Source organism: Phyllostomus discolor, chromosome 1 (genome assembly GCF_004126475.2).
Source record: "Phyllostomus discolor isolate MPI-MPIP mPhyDis1 chromosome 1, mPhyDis1.pri.v3, whole genome shotgun sequence".
In the NCBI taxonomy this organism is placed as follows: Eukaryota; Metazoa; Chordata; class Mammalia; order Chiroptera; family Phyllostomidae; genus Phyllostomus; species Phyllostomus discolor.
In genome coordinates this window covers 2315787-2334453 of record NC_040903.2, presented here as the reverse complement: position 1 = coordinate 2334453, position 18667 = coordinate 2315787, and the positions used below count along the sequence as shown (strand labels likewise).

The 18667-nt window shown below is 67.5% G+C and overlaps 1 protein-coding gene across 1 annotated transcript in view; it reads left to right on the top strand.

The window, feature by feature from the left end:
* The window catches only part of SORCS2 (sortilin related VPS10 domain containing receptor 2), a 217333-nt gene that overhangs the window by 187934 nt on the left and 10732 nt on the right, over positions 1-18667 (top strand). The window contains exons 9-18 of the mRNA XM_036018489.1: positions 3043-3222; positions 4463-4609; positions 6073-6175; positions 7672-7748; positions 11308-11399; positions 12270-12377; positions 12966-13086; positions 13933-14066; positions 14770-14883; positions 16829-17000. Of these exons, the coding sequence (XP_035874382.1) occupies positions 3043-3222; positions 4463-4609; positions 6073-6175; positions 7672-7748; positions 11308-11399; positions 12270-12377; positions 12966-13086; positions 13933-14066; positions 14770-14883; positions 16829-17000 (1248 nt within the window). The remainder of the gene's footprint in view (positions 1-3042; positions 3223-4462; positions 4610-6072; positions 6176-7671; positions 7749-11307; positions 11400-12269; positions 12378-12965; positions 13087-13932; positions 14067-14769; positions 14884-16828; positions 17001-18667) is intronic.

Here is an 18667-nt window from a genome sequence, read left to right as displayed (position 1 = left end):
GAGACGTGAACGCAAACATCTAGGAAAGATGATGAACCCCAAGTGGCACGAACACGGAGCCCACACCAACACACATTATAGTCCAGCCGTTGCAAGACGAGGAAAGAAAGTTGAAAGCAGCAGGAGAGAAGCAACTCGTCACATACAAGAGCTTGTCCATCAGATTTTAAGCAGATGGCTCACCGGAAACCTTGGAGACCGGCAGGCAAAGAGTTAATATGCTCAAAATGTTGAAACAATCTGATGAGGTGCTGGTTCGTCTGGCTGTTCTGTGAGTTTTATGTGAAGGTCTGTGGGAAAATTCCCCTTATTGTGCTTATAAAAAGGCTTTTAAACTTTTCAAAATTACTTCTTTAAAATATATTCACTACAACTGTCCTGGCTGGTAGCTCAGTGGATTGAGTGTCAGCCTATGAACCAAAGGGTCGCCGGTTCGATTCCCAGTTCAGGGCACAGGCCTGGGTTGTAGGCCAGGTCCCCACTGGGGGGCGTGCAAGAGGCAACCACACACTGATGTTTCTCTCCCTCTCTTTCTCCTTCCTTTGCCCTCTCTCTAAAAATAAATAAAAAAGAAAATCTTTTGAAAAACTTGAAAAATACATATTCGCTACAATTAATAGAATGATACAAATATTTATACCCTTTGTACCCGGTTGCCTCTCCACCCCTTACCCCCAGGGCCGCCTCATTCCTCATTCCTCATGGTAGGTAGCTGCCGGGCAACTCTCGGAGACGTCTCAACATCCTTTCTGCCTCCGTATCTTAGCTTCAGAAACCCCAAGTTCTAGCTGCTGCATTGCTTCCCACCTAAAAGACTACATTTCCCAGCTGCCCTGGTAGCTGCCGTGGTCCTGTTTCTAACAATATGGCTGATGACAGGCTAGTGGGGTTGTTACGAGACACTTCTCGGAGTCCTCCTTCCAGGGCAGGCTTTTCTGTCCCCCCTCCCTCCTGCTGCCTTGCTTGTGGACAGGATGGCTGGCACCCCAGCAGCCACCTTGGACCTCGAGGACAAGACACATCCTGGGACTGTGGAACGTGGCCCAGAAGGAGCCCCCATTCCCGGTGGCTCTGGAGAGCTTCCACACTGGACCGTCTGCGTCCGGACTTCCTGCACCCATGGGAGACGGGTGTGCTGCCTAATCTACCCCACCCCCCGTGTCTGTGACTGGCAATCAGACCTCGTTCTACCTGATAACACATACTGGCAACCTTGGTGTTGCCACCCACACGTTTCTGCAGGCTGCAGAGACATGGATGAGGTCTGTCCAGAAGGGACCCAACCATGTACTATGAAAACAGAGACATTTATTGAAGAAGAGACAAGAAACATCGCACACAGGACAGCAACGCCTCCTGCAGTTGTGACCTTGAGGAAGTCTGGGTCATTGGAAGCGGTTTGAGCCGAGTCACCAGCAGCTGCAGCATGAGGTCCCTTCTGCTCTGGGTGCAGAGGCCACGGGACAGATTTTGCCACGACAGGTTTTGTGCCAGGATCCTGCGTCAGAATCTCGGGCACAGCGGTTCCTGGAGCCCCGGCTCCGCTTCCAGCCCTCATGGGGGGCTCCTCCCCACTGTGGTGTCCCCTGTCACAAGTGGGAACCGCCAGGCCCTGTGCCCCTGGGGCAGTCGGATCCTTCCTGAGCCCCGGCTCCCTGGTCCCAGGCATTTCCGTGGGTTAGACTCCCAGGGTCTAACCCGGTTCTGTGGACAGGGGGTCACCTGGCACTGCTGGGTCCTCCCGGACGGAGGTGCACGGTGGCTGCGTCACCACTGTGTCCCTTCCCCAAACGGCCCCTTGCGGTGACCCCACGGGCAGGCTGGGCCGTGCAGGAGGGGAAGTACCCGGGCGGCCAGTGACTGGCTCTCGCCTGAGGCCTTGCCCGTCTGCTGTCAGGGGCAGCCCCGCCGCCGCCCCACACACTGCCTTCAGTTGGGAAACGGAGGGGAGCGGATCCCCAGACCGAGCCGGCCACACGGAGGGGGCAGGGAGGGGGCGCCACCCCGCCTCCGACCCGGCTCCCGTGTCTGGGCAGCTCTGTGGTCAGCGGGGCACTGAAGGTCTCCGGGCGGCAGAAGGCCAGGGGGTGGGTGCTGCGGGAAGAGGCCCCCGGTGGCCCTAAGTGGGCCTGCGCAGGTGCCAGCCGGGGTGGCCCTGCCGTGTTCATTCGGCGCTGGCTGGGAGGGGGAGGAGCATGAGACCGAGGGTCGCCCCGAGGCCCCTCTCCCTCCCTGCCATTTGCCCGGGCTGCTTTGCTCCTGGGCTGCGGATCTGGCCCTGGAGCCCCAGACGGCCGCTGAGGTCACTGTGGAGCTGCCCAGGGCTTCTGCCCTCGGGGCACTGGGGCTGGGGCCTGGGCCTTTGCCGCCCCCTCCTCAGGGCAGCCCTCCACCCACACTGCGCCCCAGCTGCCTGCTGCCTGCCCCTGCCCCCGGAGAGAGCCTTGGGGGGTGGGGGGGCCCACAGCAGTGGCACAGCTCCCAGCGTGGGCAGGCAGGTGGCAGGCGACGACAAGGTCCCTGCATGTGAGGCTGGGGCGCACTGACCCGGACCCCCACCTCAGACGGCACCTGGCTGGTGGTGGGCGCCTACAGGACACGAGCTGAATGGTGACTTCTCCCACCTGCTAGAGGGAGGGAAGGGGGCTTGGGGGGGACACCCATCCCCGCCTCACATCTAGGGGTGCCCCCTGACAATCTGGGGGTGCACAGAGGAGTCCCACACCCCTCTGCAGGGACAGCTGGGCCAGCAGCCTGACCTGGGCTGGGAGGAGGGCCCCGCTGCCCCTCACCCCGAGCCCGTTGTCCCTCCTAGCCCAGCGTGGAGGGTCAGAGTGTCGCCCCCCTTTAAGGGGGGGAAATGGAGGCCCGGGCCGGTAAAGGGCCCCGTCCAAGGCCACGGTGCCACGCGGGAGGGGCCAGGCGAGCCTCTCCGGGCAGCCCGACTCCAAGAGCCCGTGGCCGGCACCCCCAGAGCGGCGCCCCTGCTGCCCCTCCACCGCCGGCCCCCGCTGACCCCGCACTCCCCGCCCCGCGCCCCAGGACCTGCTGGTGGTCAGCACGGACGAGAACCAGGTGTTCGTGGCGGTGCAGGAGTGGCACCAGACGGACACCTACAACCTGTACCAGTCGGACCCGCGCGGCGTGGCCTACGCGCTGGTGCTGGAGGACATCCGCAGCTCCCGGCGGCCGGACACCGAGGCCATCATCGACATCCTGGAGGTGGGCCCCGGGGGCCCCTCCAACCCCACCCCTGCCTTCGCTCGCCTGCGCTGTGCGCTGTCGCGGCGTTCCTCGGGGGGCCGCACGCTCCGGCTGGGTGGGCCCAGAGGAGGCCGTGTGTGTGTGTGTGCGTGTGTGTGCGTGCGCGAGCGTGTGTGTGTGGGCGTGAGCGTGTGTGTGTGCGTGCGTGTGTGTGCGTGTGTGTGGGCGCTTTCGGAGCAGGAGAGGAGGCTCGCCCTTTCTGACCGAGCCGGACTACGTACGGGGACGTGGTTTGTGTGGGAACCCAGGTCTGCTAAGGGGGGAACGGGGCTTGGGGCGGGGGGAGGGGATGTGTTGCCGATGCCGGGTGTGGGGTCGGTGGCCCCTGTTCTCCACTGGCCCACAGAGGCCACCCACGAGGCCGTCCCGGCCCCCGTCCTGCTGCAAGCCCACCAGGGCCAGGTGAGGCCTGCGGGTTGGGGGCTGCGGCCTGCACTCCGTGGCGGCCCCCTGGGCCCCCACCCCCCTTCTCTCTCCCTCCCAGCCTCTCCCTCCCGCTCCATCCGAGTGTCTGATGTCTGTCTGTCTCCCCTTCGCTCTGTCTCCTCCCCCCCCCCCCCCGCCCCACAGCTCCTGCCTCCCCTCTTCTCACACGTGGAGCCGGGGGCCCCGGCTGGTGGTCCCCAGGGCTCCCGGCCACAGCAGGACATGGCCCCTGGGGTGGGCTGAGCACAGGCCCAGAGACACGTGTGTTCGGGTCGCTGCTGGGGGCCCCTCGGGGGCCGGGCTGCCCTTGAGTGACGGAGGCAAAACGAGCCCCCGTCCCGGGCGGCCGGGCTGGGCACGGAACCCGTCCTCGGGTGGGGCTTGGTCTGGGGTGTGCCTCGGGGGCTCGGGGGGAAGCCCAGGGCCATCCTGTCGGCCGAGGCCCGGTGCGCCCGCTGGGGGGGAGGTGGGGGGGATGGTTTCGTGAAGCAGCCGCTCGGCCCAAAGACGCGGTGACCCGGGTGCACGGGCTGGTGGGGGACCGGGCCCTGCTGCCGTGTCCGGCAGCCAGTGTCCGGCTCTGGGAGGACAGCTCGGTGTCAGGAGAAGCACCGGGCGCTGGGGTCAGACAGTCCGGGATCCCGCCCCCCACGCCTGCCCGGCTCCCGAGTGCGGAGTCAGCCCGGCTCCAGGCCACGGGCTGGGCGCACGGGCCGTGGGCACAGAGCTCCGGCCCGGACGGCCCACGTGACCCGCTGCGGCTCCGTCCCAGGTCCACGGTGTGAAGGGCGTCTTCCTGGCGAACCAGAAGAGGGACGGGAAGGTGGTGACGCTGATCACCTACAACAAGGGCCGCGACTGGGAGCACCTGCGGCCGCCCAGCGTGGACATGAATGGGAAGCCCACCAACTGCCGGCCCGTGAGCGCCCCCACCCCTCACACACCCCTGGGGGGGCGGGGCGCATGACGCAGCCTAGGGAACCCCGGGGGTCAGGGGTGGGCACGTCCCAGCCGGCCCCTCGGAGAGGCAGGGACCCCCATGACTCTGGGCCTGGCGCACAGGTTTCCCGGGCAGGGCTGCCCCGGGGCGACTCGGCGACCGGGCTCTGGCCTGGGGGCCTGCTGCCTTCACGTCGGGGGGGGGGGGTCACGGGGGGGTCGCCAGCCCCCGAGTGTGCCTTTGCAGAAGGGCAGGCAGGGCCCCCTTCCGGCTGCGTTTGCTGCCTTTTATCCTTCTCTGGCTCTGCCCCCTCACTGAGATGTGACTCACCCCCCTGCGACTCTCCTAGCTGAGGTGCACAGGTCAGGGTCTCAGCGGCCTCTCGGGACTGGTACCCCCTCACCACGGCCCACTGAGAGCATGTGCATCGCCCCCAAAGGACAGTGTGCCCCTTACCCACCCCCCCATCCGTCCCCACCCACCTGCCGGTCCCGCCATGTGGCCTCCGCCCCTGGTGACGGCTCAGCCCCAACCGTGAGCCCCGCGTGGGTGCGTCTGAGCCCGCGGTGCAGCCGGCACAGGCCGACCCGGCATAGACCGCCCAGCTCAGAGAGTGGGTTTGGCCGACAGGGTGACCCCGTGAAGACGATGGGGTCCCAGAGCGGCCCCACGCCCCTTCCCACGCCCTGGGGGGTGAGGGCGGCAGTGCCCTGGTCTCCACCTCATAAACCAGGAACCCCAGGACCCCCGAAGGGTCCCGTAAAAATTAGCGGTCCCTCCGAGGTTCAAATTTGGATCTCTGGGTGCTCGGTCCTGGGGTATTTCCAAACTGGGGGTTTTGTTTAGGACAGAGAGAGAGAGAGGTAGGGAGGGAGAGAGAGGCGGGGGGGGGGCATCGGTCAGCGCAAATGGCTGTTGAAATGGTTATGACTGGGGCTCCTGCCCCTCCTGCCCGGGCGCCCACAGATGCTGGCCAGGAGGTCAGCGCAGGCACACCCCCTGTTCCCCTCTCTCACAGGGGGCGGGGCCTCAGCGTGGGCTCTGGCTGTTCCCCGGCGCCCGGGCTGTTGGGGGTCCGGGCCGGGCCCCCAGGGAAGGCTCTGGATGGGTGAGGAGTAGACGGGCGTGTGGGCCATGTGGGCTCTGGGAGCCGTCCGCGGTCTGTGGCCCGGCACCCTGGGCTGGGAGGCCCACCGCCGGCGCCCACGCTGGGAAGGCCGCCCTTGGAGAGGCCCCCCGCTTCACCTGAGAGCGCAGCCACCTAGGAGTCGGTCTCAGCGGCTCTTGCCACCTCCTCCCCCTCCTTAGAGGTGCTCCCGGCCCTGCCTGCCCGCCCAGAAGGCCACGGGAGTGAACTTGGTCTCGGGGCTGCCTTCCCGAGGGACGCCCGTCCCGCCCCGCTGCTGACCATGGCCTTCTTCGCCCTGCCCCCCGCCCCGCAGCCGGACTGCCACCTCCACCTGCACCTGCTCTGGCCGGACAACCCCTACGTGTCGGGCACCGTGCACACCAAGGACACCGCCCCGGGCCTCATCATGGGGGCAGGTAGGGGGCGCCCTCATCGCTGGGTGGCGGGAGCCGCTGGTACAGGAGGGGAGCTCGGTTCCCAAGGGTGCACCTTGTTGCCGTGGGCCTGGGTGAGGGCGTGCCCACCCTGGCAGTGACATCCCTGGGAGCTCAGCTGTCGTGGACGACTGGATGGGGGATGCGTGACCCAGAATGGGCACAGGACCCGTGTCGGCTGCATGGGATGGTGGGTGGATGGTGGTGGGTGGTGGATGGATGGATGGTAGGTGGGTGGGAGAATAGATGGTGGATGGCTGGATGGTGGATGGCGGGTGGTGGATGGTGGGTGGACGCAGCATGGAGAGAGGGACGGGTGGGTGCATGCGTGTCCTGGCCCCTCGCTGGCCCTGGAGAAGGACGACGGGCACACAGACCTGTCCCTGTGCCGGGAGCTCACTCTGGGGGTGTGCGGACGGTCCGCCTCCTGCGGAATTCCCGACGACAGCTGCGCTCAGCTCTGGGTAGACGCCTGCGAGGGTGCTGCGTAGATGAGGCCCCAGAGCTCCACCAGGAGCTCTGCTGGTCGCCCAGGGCAGGGGCCCGGGCCTCCAGGGGAGCTCCCAGAATGGCTTCAGGGTCCTCGCTGTCCCCCATCTCCCTGGGACCCCGACCTCTGGTCCCTGCCAAGACCGCAGGGCACAGCGAGGGCCTGGCAAGCGCGGCTCCCAAGACTGTGCCGTGGCCCCAGACCCTCCCGGGAGGCTGTTGCAACCATCCTGTGGGGGGCGCTCTCTGGTGGCCACTGTCGTCACGTGGGGCCCCCTGGAGGCTGGGGTTCCTCATCTGCAAGCTGGCGCTGGCGGGGGACACCACTGGGTTAGGGCTCTTACTGCTCCAGCGTCACCCCCAGGAGAAGCCTGAGCCCCGCAGCTGCCCTAGTGCAGGGACTCATGGGAACCACTGGGCGGAGCCTCCTCGGTGTCCCCGGAATCCATCAGCAGAGATTTCATGAGCACCTACTATGTGCTTTCTCTGCTGCTCACCTGACTGCCCCAGGCCGCCCTGGACCCACCTCGGGCCCCCCTGCCCCCAGCCCCCGGGGAGCCATCTCCAAAGGCAGCCCCGGGTGTCCTGCCCCGGCCGACAGCCCAAGTCCCAGGCCCGTGGCCTGGCAAACCCACGGACGACCACCATTCCACACCTGTCACTCTAGAGCCACACTCGTCACCCAGGGGCCCCCTGAAGCGCCACCCAGCGGTGCCGGCCCCTGGGTCTGGCTGGAACCGAGGGGCTGGCTTTCTGTGGGCAGGGCTGACCGTTCGGCACCTGCTGGGCGGGGCCCAGGCCCAGGCGGAGGGTTACAGCAGGCCCGTCACTGGCTGTGAGGGCGGGCGGGGCGCGCCCGTGGGGGGCTCTGCTGGTGCGAGCTGTCTGCCGGGCCCACGGGCCCCTGCCTGGGGACTAGTCTGGCTCGGACCCTGGTGGGGGGGGAGCAGGCTGACCCCAGCGTGACCCCGTCCCTTCCCCCCGGCCAGGCAACCTGGGCTCCCAGCTGGTGGAGAATCGGGAGGAGATGTACGTCACCTCAGACTGCGGGAAGACCTGGCGGCAGGTAGGGTGCCCCCCCCCCCCCCCCGCAGCCTGAGCCTCTGGGCGCACAGCGCCCTTCAGCCACCGGCCGCCCCGGTGGCCGCCGCAGGGGTGACGGACCTGACACAGCTCCACGCACCACCCGCCTCACCCTGAAGGTCGCAGCCCGGGGACTGAGTCCCAGGAGCAGGGTGGGTGGGGATGGCTCGGAGGCTTGGGCGCCCCCTGGGGGCCAAGGCGGGGGGTACGGACAACCCCAGGGGTCCCGGCAGGGAGGCTGCTGGGTGGACGGTGGAGGGGTGGACGAGAGAGAGTGGGGAAGAGGGGGCTTGGGGGGCCGCGGTGAGCCTGGGGGGCCGGGGCAGGCTCGGCGACACCCGGGTGCCGACCTGATGTAGCAGTGCGGGAAGAGAAAGGTGGGGGAGGGAGAGAGCGCGACCCAGGAAGTGGTCCCCACCGCGGGGGACCCCGCGGGGCACCCCCATGCTCTCTGAGGCGTCCACGGGGACTCACGTGCTCAGTAACGGGAGGGGTCGGGCCGCGGGCTGCAGACACTGTGGCGGGGGGAGGGGAGGCTGGCGGACTCGCCCTGCGCAGCCCCCGCCGCCGCTCAGGAGCCAGCCGGGTGCCCCGCCGGGGGAGGGCCCCGCGCCCCCTGCCCTCCCGCTTCTCTCCAGAAAAGAAGAAAAAGGCCTTGTCGGGCCCGCCGCCTTCACGGCGTGACGGTCCCGCTTTGCACGCCCCGGGGCGTGCGCCAAGGCTCGGGTCCGGGCAGCGGGGTCCGGCCGAGCCCCAGCCGCGGGCCCCGCCCCCCCCGGGCGCTGTGCGCCGCCTGGGCTGCTGCAGCCTTGACTGACGGCCGGCACTTCTTCACGGCACGCGGGAAGCGGGGGTTTGAAAAGGGCAGAAGGGACTTGTTGCATTACAATATTTCCATTTCACGAGACCAGCGAAGCATGTCCATGCTTTTCGAAAGGGCACGCCGGCCCGTCTGGCCGAGGAGCCGGACCGGGCTGGACAGACAGACAGGTGGACGCAGCTGCGGCCTTCCGGCGCCATGGAAACCGCCGGCAGGCGTCTCTGGTCCACCGGTGTCAGGCCGCGTGCTCAGGCCGCCCGCGGGGGATGTCCGCGTTCCGGGGAGACTGTCTGTCCCAGGCCGGGCGTGGGGCCTGCTCTCAGGGGGCTTGCTCCCTTCCCGCGGGCCGGGGGGCTGTGGGGGCTTCCCGTGTGCTGGGAGGTGGGGGGGTGGGGAAGGGCACCGAGGTGAGCGCGTGTGCGTTCAGGGCACGGGGAGCTGCTGGAGCCGGATTGGGGGTTGGCTGGGGTGGGGGACGCCGGGGAGGAGAGGGGACAAGGGGGACACACGCAGGCAAGGCCCAGCACCAGGCGGGCCCCGCCAGACTGTGGGGCCTGCAGTGAGATGACCCGCCCGCGGGCGCCTGGCCCGTGAGCGGCGAGCGCCGAAGGTATGCTGCTGATGGGCACAGTGTTTTTAAAACTCGAGCTCCCGTGGGTGGTCAGTCACAGGGGTCAGGAAGCACGCAGGGGCCTCCCTGAGGCCAGGCCGGGGGTGGGCGGGAAAGGAGAGATGGGGCCGGGCCTCCTGCCCCTCCCCCCTGCTGCCCCGGGCGGCCGGGGGTACAGACAGTCGCAGCAGGGGGTGTTCAGAGCCCGCGCGGCCCTGCCACCTGCAGAGTCCCAGGCCAGTGAGGGTGGGGCTGCCTGTGTGCGTCCCCCGGGGTGTCTGGCAGGCGCCCGTCTTCCTGGTGGGCACCGGGGCGCCCCCTGCCTGTCCTCAAGGGAGGAAGGCGGCAGGAACTCGGGTGTGAGCTCAGCACCCCCAGCGCCCAGCCGGTGGCTCAGTCCCTGGGGCTTTGAGAACGCATTCCAGCTTCCCTCCCACCGCGGTGTCCCGTGGGAGACCCCGTGTGGAGCGGGGAATGGGGTCCCTACTGTTTGGGCAGCTGCCCTGCGAGTTCAAAGGCGCCGGGAGCAGCGCCTGTGGTCGGCAGATGCGTTTGCCACCGTGTGCCTCTTGCTCAGCGTCGCGGCACCGACCGTGGTTCCTGCCACCTACCTGGCAGCCCAGCTTCTCTTTGAATGCCCCCCGAGACGGGGAGCTCAGCCTTACCTGGAGGAGAAGCCGTCTGCTCCAGAACCCACTTCCCCCAGCACCCGAGAGAGCCCTGAAGAGGAAACCTGTTTACAGTCTCCGCCCCCCCCCTTCACCTTGGCACGTCTCGCTGACTCTGGGGGGGGAGTCCCGGCCGAGCACTGACACCGGAGCCCAAGCTCCCTGTCCAGCCTTTCTGGTCCCTGGACACGCCGTTCTCTGTGGCCTCCAGGCCCCGCACACACTCTTCCCCCTGCCCGGCCCCCCGAGACCAGCCTACATGCCACTTGTCCCTCGGCCCCCTCCCTGGGGTGCCCGGTGCCTCGGACCCAGAGTGTCATCAGAATCCCCCGTCATGCGTCCCCCAGACTGGGCAGGGCCCTGTGCTGGGCAGCGCCAGGACTCAGCCGGCAGAGCTGGTCCCAGCGATGGGACCCATCGTCACGGCCTCCGAGTGGGCCGGTCACTGTGCGGTGGTGTTCTGTCCCCCGGGGTGGGGGTCTCTCCCCGGGCTGTGGATTCCCGGGGTACCCGGCTTTCCTTTCCGCCTCTGGTCCCAGCACCCCGAGAGGGCCTGGAGCTCTGGGCCTGTTAGGTGGGCAGCCGGGGTGGGGAGAGTTGTGACCGTGCCTCCTTCCTAGCACCCTGGAAAGCGCCAGCTGCCCCCTCCCTCCCAGGGATCTCGGGCTGTGCTGATGTAACCAAGGGCAGCGTGCTTATCCGAGCTCACGGCCGGGACAGAGGGCGCCAGGCACCCCGAGTCCTCTGACCCCCTGCGGCTGCGGCCGTGGGGTCGGCGGGAGTGAGCACCCTGGGGCAGGTCTGGGGACGACCTGCATGAGTGCCCTGGCACCAGGGAGGGCTTCCTGGAGGAGGCAGCACTTGAGCTGAGCCTTCCTGTCAAATCCAGGTGGACGTGTGTCCCAACTGCTTCTCTAAATTCCGTTCTGTCCCAAATTCGCGTCGTCAGCCTCTCTGGTGTGTGGTGTCTCCCAAAGAGGGGACCGCCGCAGTTCATCCTTGCCATATCCTTTCTTTTTAAAAAAAAAAAAAGATTTTATTTATTTATTTTCAGAGAAGGAAGGGATGGAGAAAGAGAGAGAGAGAAACATCAATGTGCGGTTGCTGGGGGTCATGGCCTGCAACCCAGGCATGTGCCCTGACTGGGAATCGAACCTGCGATTCTTTGGTTCGCAGCCCGTGCTCAATCCACTGAGCTACGCCAGCCAGGGCGCCACGCCCTTTCTCACGTCACCCACTGGCCTAGAGACACCCGTCCTCCGCCCACTGCACGTGTGCCAAGCCCGGGTGCCGTGGCCCAGCGTGGGGACGGCCTGGGCGCGAGGGGGCCTCCCACCAGCCCTGGCCTGCGTGTGGACGGCCCCGCTCCCCGAGAGTGGCCCCGCCCCCGAACAACCTGCAAGCCTTCTCAGGGGTCGCCCCCCGCCCTCCCTCCCTCCCACAGGTGTTTGAGGAGGAGCACCACATCCTCTACCTGGACCACGGCGGCGTGATCGTGGCCGTCAAGGACAGCTCCATCCCCCTGAAGATCCTCAAGTACCGTCGGGGGGCGGGGCAGCCCTGGGGGCGGGGCTTCTTCCTTTCACCTGGGGGCCCCTGGGAGCGTTCCCCAGAGCGGCCTCCTCACGGGCCCAGGACCACGGCTCTCAACCCCACCAGCTGCGGGTGGCGGCGAGCTGAGCTCACCCTCCCCTGCCGCTGCTCCTGGCCGGGCGAGGGGAGACAAATGGGAGATGACAGAGGCCGGAGGGAGCCCGGAGGAGGCCTGGGGCTGTGGGGCCCAGAGGAGGCCCCATGACAGTCTGGGAGGCCACGAGGGCTTCCTGGAGGAGGTGACGTTAAGCATCAATAGGGATTATTTAAGTAGAGGAGGCAGGGCCACACAAGGAAGCCAGCAGCCTGTGCCCAGGGAGGGCCGGTCTGCCGGCAGCTGCAGACACCTGAAAGGCTGTTGTGGAGAAGCGAGGGCAGGTATGAGGTCTGGGGGTCCAGAAGGCAGAGTTGGGGAGCTGCCAGGAAGCCTGTATCACTTTAGTCTGAAAAAGAGCTTTCCCCACTCAGAGCTAGCAGCACCGTGATAACGCTGCGTTGGTGCACAGCTGTTGTCCCTGGCCTGGCAGCCCCTGAGCCCGGCTCCGGCACTGGGGGGCGGCCTGCCGTCCGGGGGCGCCCAAACAGCACACCCAGGGCTCCCTGGGTCGGGGCTGGCAGGTGGCCACCGCGGCCTCCCAGGAGAGAGCAAAGTCAGGGCCCCAGCCGGGGCCTGGGTGCTGGGTGGGCCCTGAGGGCAGGCGCCGCTCCCCGCACACTGTTCTCCCAGCCGCCCCAGCTGCACCCCGCGGGGCGGCCAGCCCTGGACACGGGGAGGGCTCCTGCCGCCTGGTGGACAGCGGCCCTCCCCCGCAGGTTCAGCATGGACGACGGCCACACCTGGAGCACCTACAACTTCAGCAGCACCCCCATGTTTGTGGACGGGCTGCTGAGCGAGCCGGGCGAGGAGACGCTGGTCATCACGTGAGTGCTGCTCCCCCTCGCCCCGGGCGGGGGCAGGGGGGCGGCGCTGACCCCCGGGCGGGCCTCCGGGGCTCTGAGGTGGACTCAACACTGCCCGCCAGCAGCCTGCCCGCCCTGGCACTCGCCTCTCCCTCGGCCTCCCACCCCCTCTGTGACGCCCGAGGTGCCCTCCCGCCGCAGCCCTGGAGGGCGGCCTGCAGTCCCTCCCTGAGCAGAGACACCCCTCAGCTGCCCCGGCCACCGGGCTGTGGAGAGGCGGACCGGGACTCAAGGCTGCGGCGGGCCCCGCCCCTTCCACCTCCGGAGCTGACAGTTCCCCTGCTGTCACCGTTGTCCTTGGTCTCACTGTGGGCCGCGGGCCCCTGTGAAGGACGCATGGGCACACGGCCCCAGGAGGACCCAAGACCCGGCCGCCCAGTGCCGGGCGGGGCCAAGCTGCGGGTCCAGGCCGGCATCAGCGGCTGCATTTCAGTCCCAGAGGGCCCCAGGTGGGGGGAGGTGGGAGTGGTGTCTCAGGGACTGCGGCCCCGAGGGGGGAGGGGACGGAGGGACGGGCCCCAGTAAGGCATCACCCCCTCCCCGCCGCAGCATCTTCGGCCACATGAGCTACCGCTCGGAGTGGGAGCTCGTCAAGGTGGACTTCCGCCCCTCCTTCTCCAGGACGTGCGGCGAGGGGGACTACGGCTCCTGGGAGCTCACCGACCTGCAGGTGGGCCGGGCGGTGGCCCCACACCCCCCGGGCCCCCCCCCCCCCCCGAGAGCCTCCCCCTCCCAGGAGGCCTTCCCAGATCCCGGGCTGCCCCGAGACACCCCGTGCTTCTGGGGTTGTCCGGCCCCTCTTGGCACCTGGGCTGCTCCGGGCTCAGTGACACTCGGGGGGCACAGGTCCTCGGGCCCCGAGCCACCCGAGGAATGAGGTGTGCTTGGGGTTCAGGGCTGTCCCGACTGTAGGAGGGCAACAGGGTGCTTATGCCGCCTGAGCCCTAGCGCCCCTGAGCCGACCGGGGCGGCCCCCTCCCCGCGCCCTCAGCACGCAGCTGTCCCTACGGCACCAGCACCAGTGTCCACTCTCGAGGGAGGGAGCAGGGACCAGAGACGGCCTCCCTATGGTTCAGGTCCGGCTGTGCTCCCAGGGGGGTGGCGGGGAGGCCGTGGTCATGGAATGGGCGCCCCGCACCTGGTGCTGCTGCGGTGCTGGTTTCGGGGTCACTGGCTGAGGACTCGCTGTGTGACCCCAGGAGGTCTCCGGGCCGGGGCTCGTCGCAGCTTCTGCAGCGGCTCCGGCAGCCCCGGGGCCCGAGGGACGTAAAGGGGCCCTGCTTCCAGCAGCCGTGTCCCCTGAAGCCCGGATGGCGCTTGAATGGCGCTTCCTCCAGGAAGCCTGCCCTGACCACCTGCCCTGGGCCCCGAGCTTACCTCCGTGCGTGCTTGTGGGTGGCGCGGGAGGGGGCCTGCCCCGGCGTGCCCTTGGGTGTGCCCCTTTCCTCCTGGGCCTCGGCTCCCCGTCCGTCTGTCCCTGAAAGGTGACAACGGCTGCCTCCCGCCGCCACCGCAGGGCGCCCGCTGCCTCATGGGCCAGCGCCGGAGCTTCCGCAAGAGGAAGGCCGAGTCGCTGTGCATCAACGGGAGGAACTTCACGTCGGCGCTCGCCTCCCGCGTGTGCCCCTGCCAGGATTCCGACTTCCACTGGTGAGGGCCCGTCCCGTGGGGGGGCGGGGGGGGGGCTGGTCACAGGCTGGGCGGGGGGGGCGGGGCCGCTGCCCCTTCTGCGACCTGGCCGCCCAGTCACTGTCACTTCCGCCTCGGTCTGGGGCTGGAACTGGCCGGTGGTGGAGGGAGGAGGAGCCAGGACGGCGCAGGCCTGGTGGGGCCGGCGGTGCCCTCCCAGCCCCGTCCCCTCCGGGCAGGGCCTCTGCTCCCCGCCCTGCTGCAGTCCCCCGTGGCGCCCACGGCCCACAGGGGAGTGTCCCGGTTCCAGAGACCAGCCCGTAAGGCCTCTGGCCCCTGCCCACCCCCCCTCCCCAGCTGTCCTCACCCCCCTCCGTCCTGTCCTGCACGTTCTGGCCCCCCGACCTGTGCCCCCTGCCCCAGCGCGGAGGGGCCGGTCCCCCTGCAGGGCTCCTCTCCTCTCCTCTCCTTCCCTGGCTGTCTCCTGCTCTTCCTTTGAGGCTCAGCTCACCGCCTCCAGGCAGCCTTCCGGGACACGCAGGCTGGGCTCAGTGCCCTCCTTCGAGCTCCCAGCACCCCCTGGCACCCCTTCCCACCTGGGGTACACTGTGGGCCCCCCGCCTGTGTCCCGCTCCAGCACAGGGGCCCTGTGGCTGCTCTCTGCCCCCCCCCCCCCCCCCCCCCCCCCGCCTGCCTCCTGACCCACGTGTTTCCCTCCTCCCAGCGACTACGGGTTTGAGCGTGCCCCCTTCTCCGAGTGCTTGGCCAACTTCTGGTTCCACCCCCTGTCTCCCCCCGACGACTGCGTCCTGGGCCGGACCTACACCAGCAGCCTCGGGTGAGTGTGCCAGGAGCGCGGGCCTCTCCTCGTCCGGTGCCCGGGGCAGTGCCGCAGGGACCACCCGCCGGCGTCCTGCCCCGTGCCCGCCGCTCCCGTGTGGGGTCAGGGAGAGAAAGGTCAGGGCTGAGACGTCCTGCTTGCCCGGGCTGCTCAGGGTCACCCAGGCACTGACCCTCCAGGGCTCTAGGGTGTGAGTCCGCACTGGCCAGCAGTGGGACGCACCAGGCACGGAGCTGGCTCTACGCGGGGATGGCAGGCAGAGTGGGGCCGGGGGCTGGTGCGGGGGCTGGTACCCCCAGGGAAGTAACGCCCCTCCAGGCCCCCCTGAGCTGCTGTGGTGCCAGGCCCTTCCCCACGTACCAGTGCAGGCGGGCGGCTCAGAGCTGAGCCGGAGGTGCTCACACTCTGTGTAGGGGCTCAGCTCCAATGGCACTTCCTCTGGGAAGCCTTCCCTGACCACCTGCCTTGACCACCTGCCCTGGGCCCGTGCTACCCTCTGTCACAGCACACTCAGCCCTCGTCCTCACGTGGCCTGCCGCTCTCCCCGCTCTGAGGGCGTCAGCGAGCGCCACCCACCATCCATGCATCATCCACCACCCACCCATCTACCATCAATCACCCATCATCCACCCACCCATCATCCACCATGCATCCACCCACCCACCTGTCTCTCCCTCCCTCCCTCCCTCCCTCCCGCATCAGGCAGCCACAGCAGCCACTCCAGGGTGTCCCCCAGGACTGGGCAAGCAGGGACCCCTGTCCAGAGTGTCGGAGCTGGGCCCGCATCGCAGGCATGGAGTTTGTTTCGTTCTGGGGGCACCATGTCTGTGTTGTGGGCCCCGTGGGGCCGTGTGTGCGTGGCGGGGGTAGCTCTTGGAGACTGCGCATTAGTCCAGAGTAATCGAAGCGCCGGTGCGCTGTAGCTCCCGAACGCAGACCCAGCACTGGGCCGTGGGTGCCGGAGGGGCCCCAGGCCTGGGGTCGGGGCTGGCGGCGGGACCGGGCACTGCGGCCACGATGCCGGCCTCCAGGGGCAGAGCCCCGGGGCAGCCTGGGGGAGCTCCCTACGTGGCAACTCAGGCGGCGACCCCAGGCCAAAGCTTCCCCGTGGTCTCCTAGGGGCTTATCTACCCGAGCCCGGGGGGGCCCTGCTCTCCACCCCTTCCCGCTCACCCCCCCCCCCGCATGCCCCCTCCCCCAGCCCCACCCCATCACAGGGCGTCCGAACTGCCAGCCCCCACCCAGGTGCAGCTTCCTCTCCCGCTCACCCTCCTGATCTCAGCCGAGGGCCCCTCCTGGCGCTGCTCACCGTCCCGATGTGCCCTGAAGTGGGACGGCTCGCAGAGACCGGTGTCCCCTCTCTGCAGGGGCAGGGGCAGGGGCAGGGGCTGTGTGGTGCCGCGCGCCGTGGCACCCAGCACGATGGGAGCACAGGGAACCCCGGCCGCACGAGAGCGGGTGGGTCCGGCGCCGGCTGTGCAGCGCTAGCTCTCTCCAGGAGACACGGAGCCCGGGGCAGGGGCGTGCTTGCCGCAGTGTGGGGCAAGGCCGGGGGTGGGGGACCCCAGCCCGCCGGGCTCTCTGTGCTCCTGGGGACCGTGTGTCCCGGCAAGGCCGTGAAACTCAGACGGGCTGCCTCAGGGGTCTGTGCAGCGACCAGAACAGCAGCTGGTGGCAGTAGCAGCAGCAGCCGCCGCATCACACGGGATCTGGTCAGACCAGGGAAAGGTCCCTGGTCCGAAGCAGGGCCCACCTGGTCTGGCCGTCCACCCCAAGCCCTCGTTTCCCGCCTGTGAGGCAGGGTGGAGGGCGCCAGCCAGGGTGGGGGGGAGCCGGGAGGAGCCGGTGAGTGGAGGTGGAGCCAGGAGCCACCCCTGGGCGACAGGCAGGCCCCCGCCCCCGCCCGCCTGCTGGGGCGGCCCTGACCCGTGTCCGCCCGCAGGTACCGGAAGGCGGTGTCCAACACCTGTGAGGGCGGCGTGGACCTGCAGCGGGGCCCGGAGCAGCTGCCGTGCCCCCTGACCCCGCCCCGCGGCCTGAGAGTCCGTGTCCGCGGGGAGGTGGCGGCCGTGCGGCCCTGGGAGGACGTCCTGTTCGAGGTGCACCAGGAGCAGGTGAGCGCCCGTGCGTCCCTGGGGGGGCCGCCCGTGGGCGGGAAGCCCCTTCCCGGGCCCAGGCCCCGGCCCCAGACCAGCGGTGAAAACACGGAGCGGGAAGGCGGGGGCGAGAACAGGAGAACGTGAGCAAAGGGGACGCGGCCGCAAACTCCCGTGCGGGGCGTGTGCCTGGCGGCAACGTGGGGCTCACTCCTGTGGGTGGCAGTGGGGGTTCCAAACCTCTAGTTACGTTGGTTTAGGTAATCTGGAATCTTAAGGATAGCAGAAAGCTAAGAAACAAACTGTTACTTGTAACCCCGCGACCAAAGATAAACCCTGTGAGCAGAAGGTAGATGGGCACACGGTCTGTCCGGAAGGCGTCCCGCCAGGTAATGTGAGGCGGAGGCATTTACTGAAGAAGACACAGATACGAGGAACACTGTACACGGGACAGTGACCCCTCAGTCTCCTGCAAAGCAGGCCCCTGGGGACCTCACACAGCTCTCCCAGTCGCCATCAGCTGCCCCACCGTATTTCCCTGAATCTCATCCATGGTCTGAAATCTCTTTCCTTTCAAAGGTGATTTTAGTTTTGGGAAAAAACAGAAGTCCCAGGGCACCAAATCAGGGCTGTAGGGGGCCAAGTCACCTGGGTGATTTGATGTTTCACCAAAAAACTCCACATGAGATGTGATGCATGAGTGGGTATGTGTTGATGTGATGAAGCTGCCAATCACCAGTTGCCCACAGCTGCGGCCTTCTGAATCATCCGAATAGTTTCCACAGAGGAACGTTCAAGCTTAACGTAAAATCTGATGCAGATTCATTGCTCTACTCACTCAGTCATTTTGAATGCGACAACCACACAGTACACATGCTCGCTCAGTGGCATCTGTCACCCCTACTGACTAGTGCAGTGAAGTCGTCATTGTTCACACATGTGCATTCTAGTCCACTCTCCTTGGCTGCCAGGTGACATCGGTGTCACACACACTGTTCTCGTATGTTAAGAATGGCTGGACTTTTTCCAGACAGACCTCAGTGCACACACACGTGCACACACACGTGCATACAAACTTCCTGTAAGTCTCTGAGTCTGTCCTTTCTTTAGTGCGAGTGTTACATTTCCTTCTGATCTGAAAAACAATACACACTCGTTATAGGGCATTTGGGAAAACATAAAGCACCAAGAATATAAACATCACCCGAACTCCTGCCCCCCATGGAAACAGTGGTTAACTGGGGGGCTTCCCTCCAGTCTTTTTAAATTAATTTGCAGCCTGCCCATTTTTCCAGATTCAGCAAGTAACAATTGCGGGTCGTAGAACATTCCCAAGAACAGAAATTAGGAGAACGTGCGGGTGATTCAGAGTCACTGAGGAGCACTGAGTGGAAGCCGGAGCCTCCGCTTCTGTGGGGTGGGGCTGGGGCAGGGGGCGGGGCCAGGCGCGGCCTCGTCTGGATGCGGGCGTCTCTGCTGGGCGTTCGGATCTCTGTTTAGAAGCTGACCCTCCACACACGGTGCCGGGGGGCCCTTCATGTCGGAAAGCGGGGGCCGGGGCCAGGGCGGACAGGAAACCCAGGCCGAAGAGGACACCGCTGCCCGAGTGGGTGCCCGGGTGCCGGGCACTTCGCACACACTGCCCCCCACGCCCCCCTTGCTCCTGTGGAACAGTTTGATAGCCG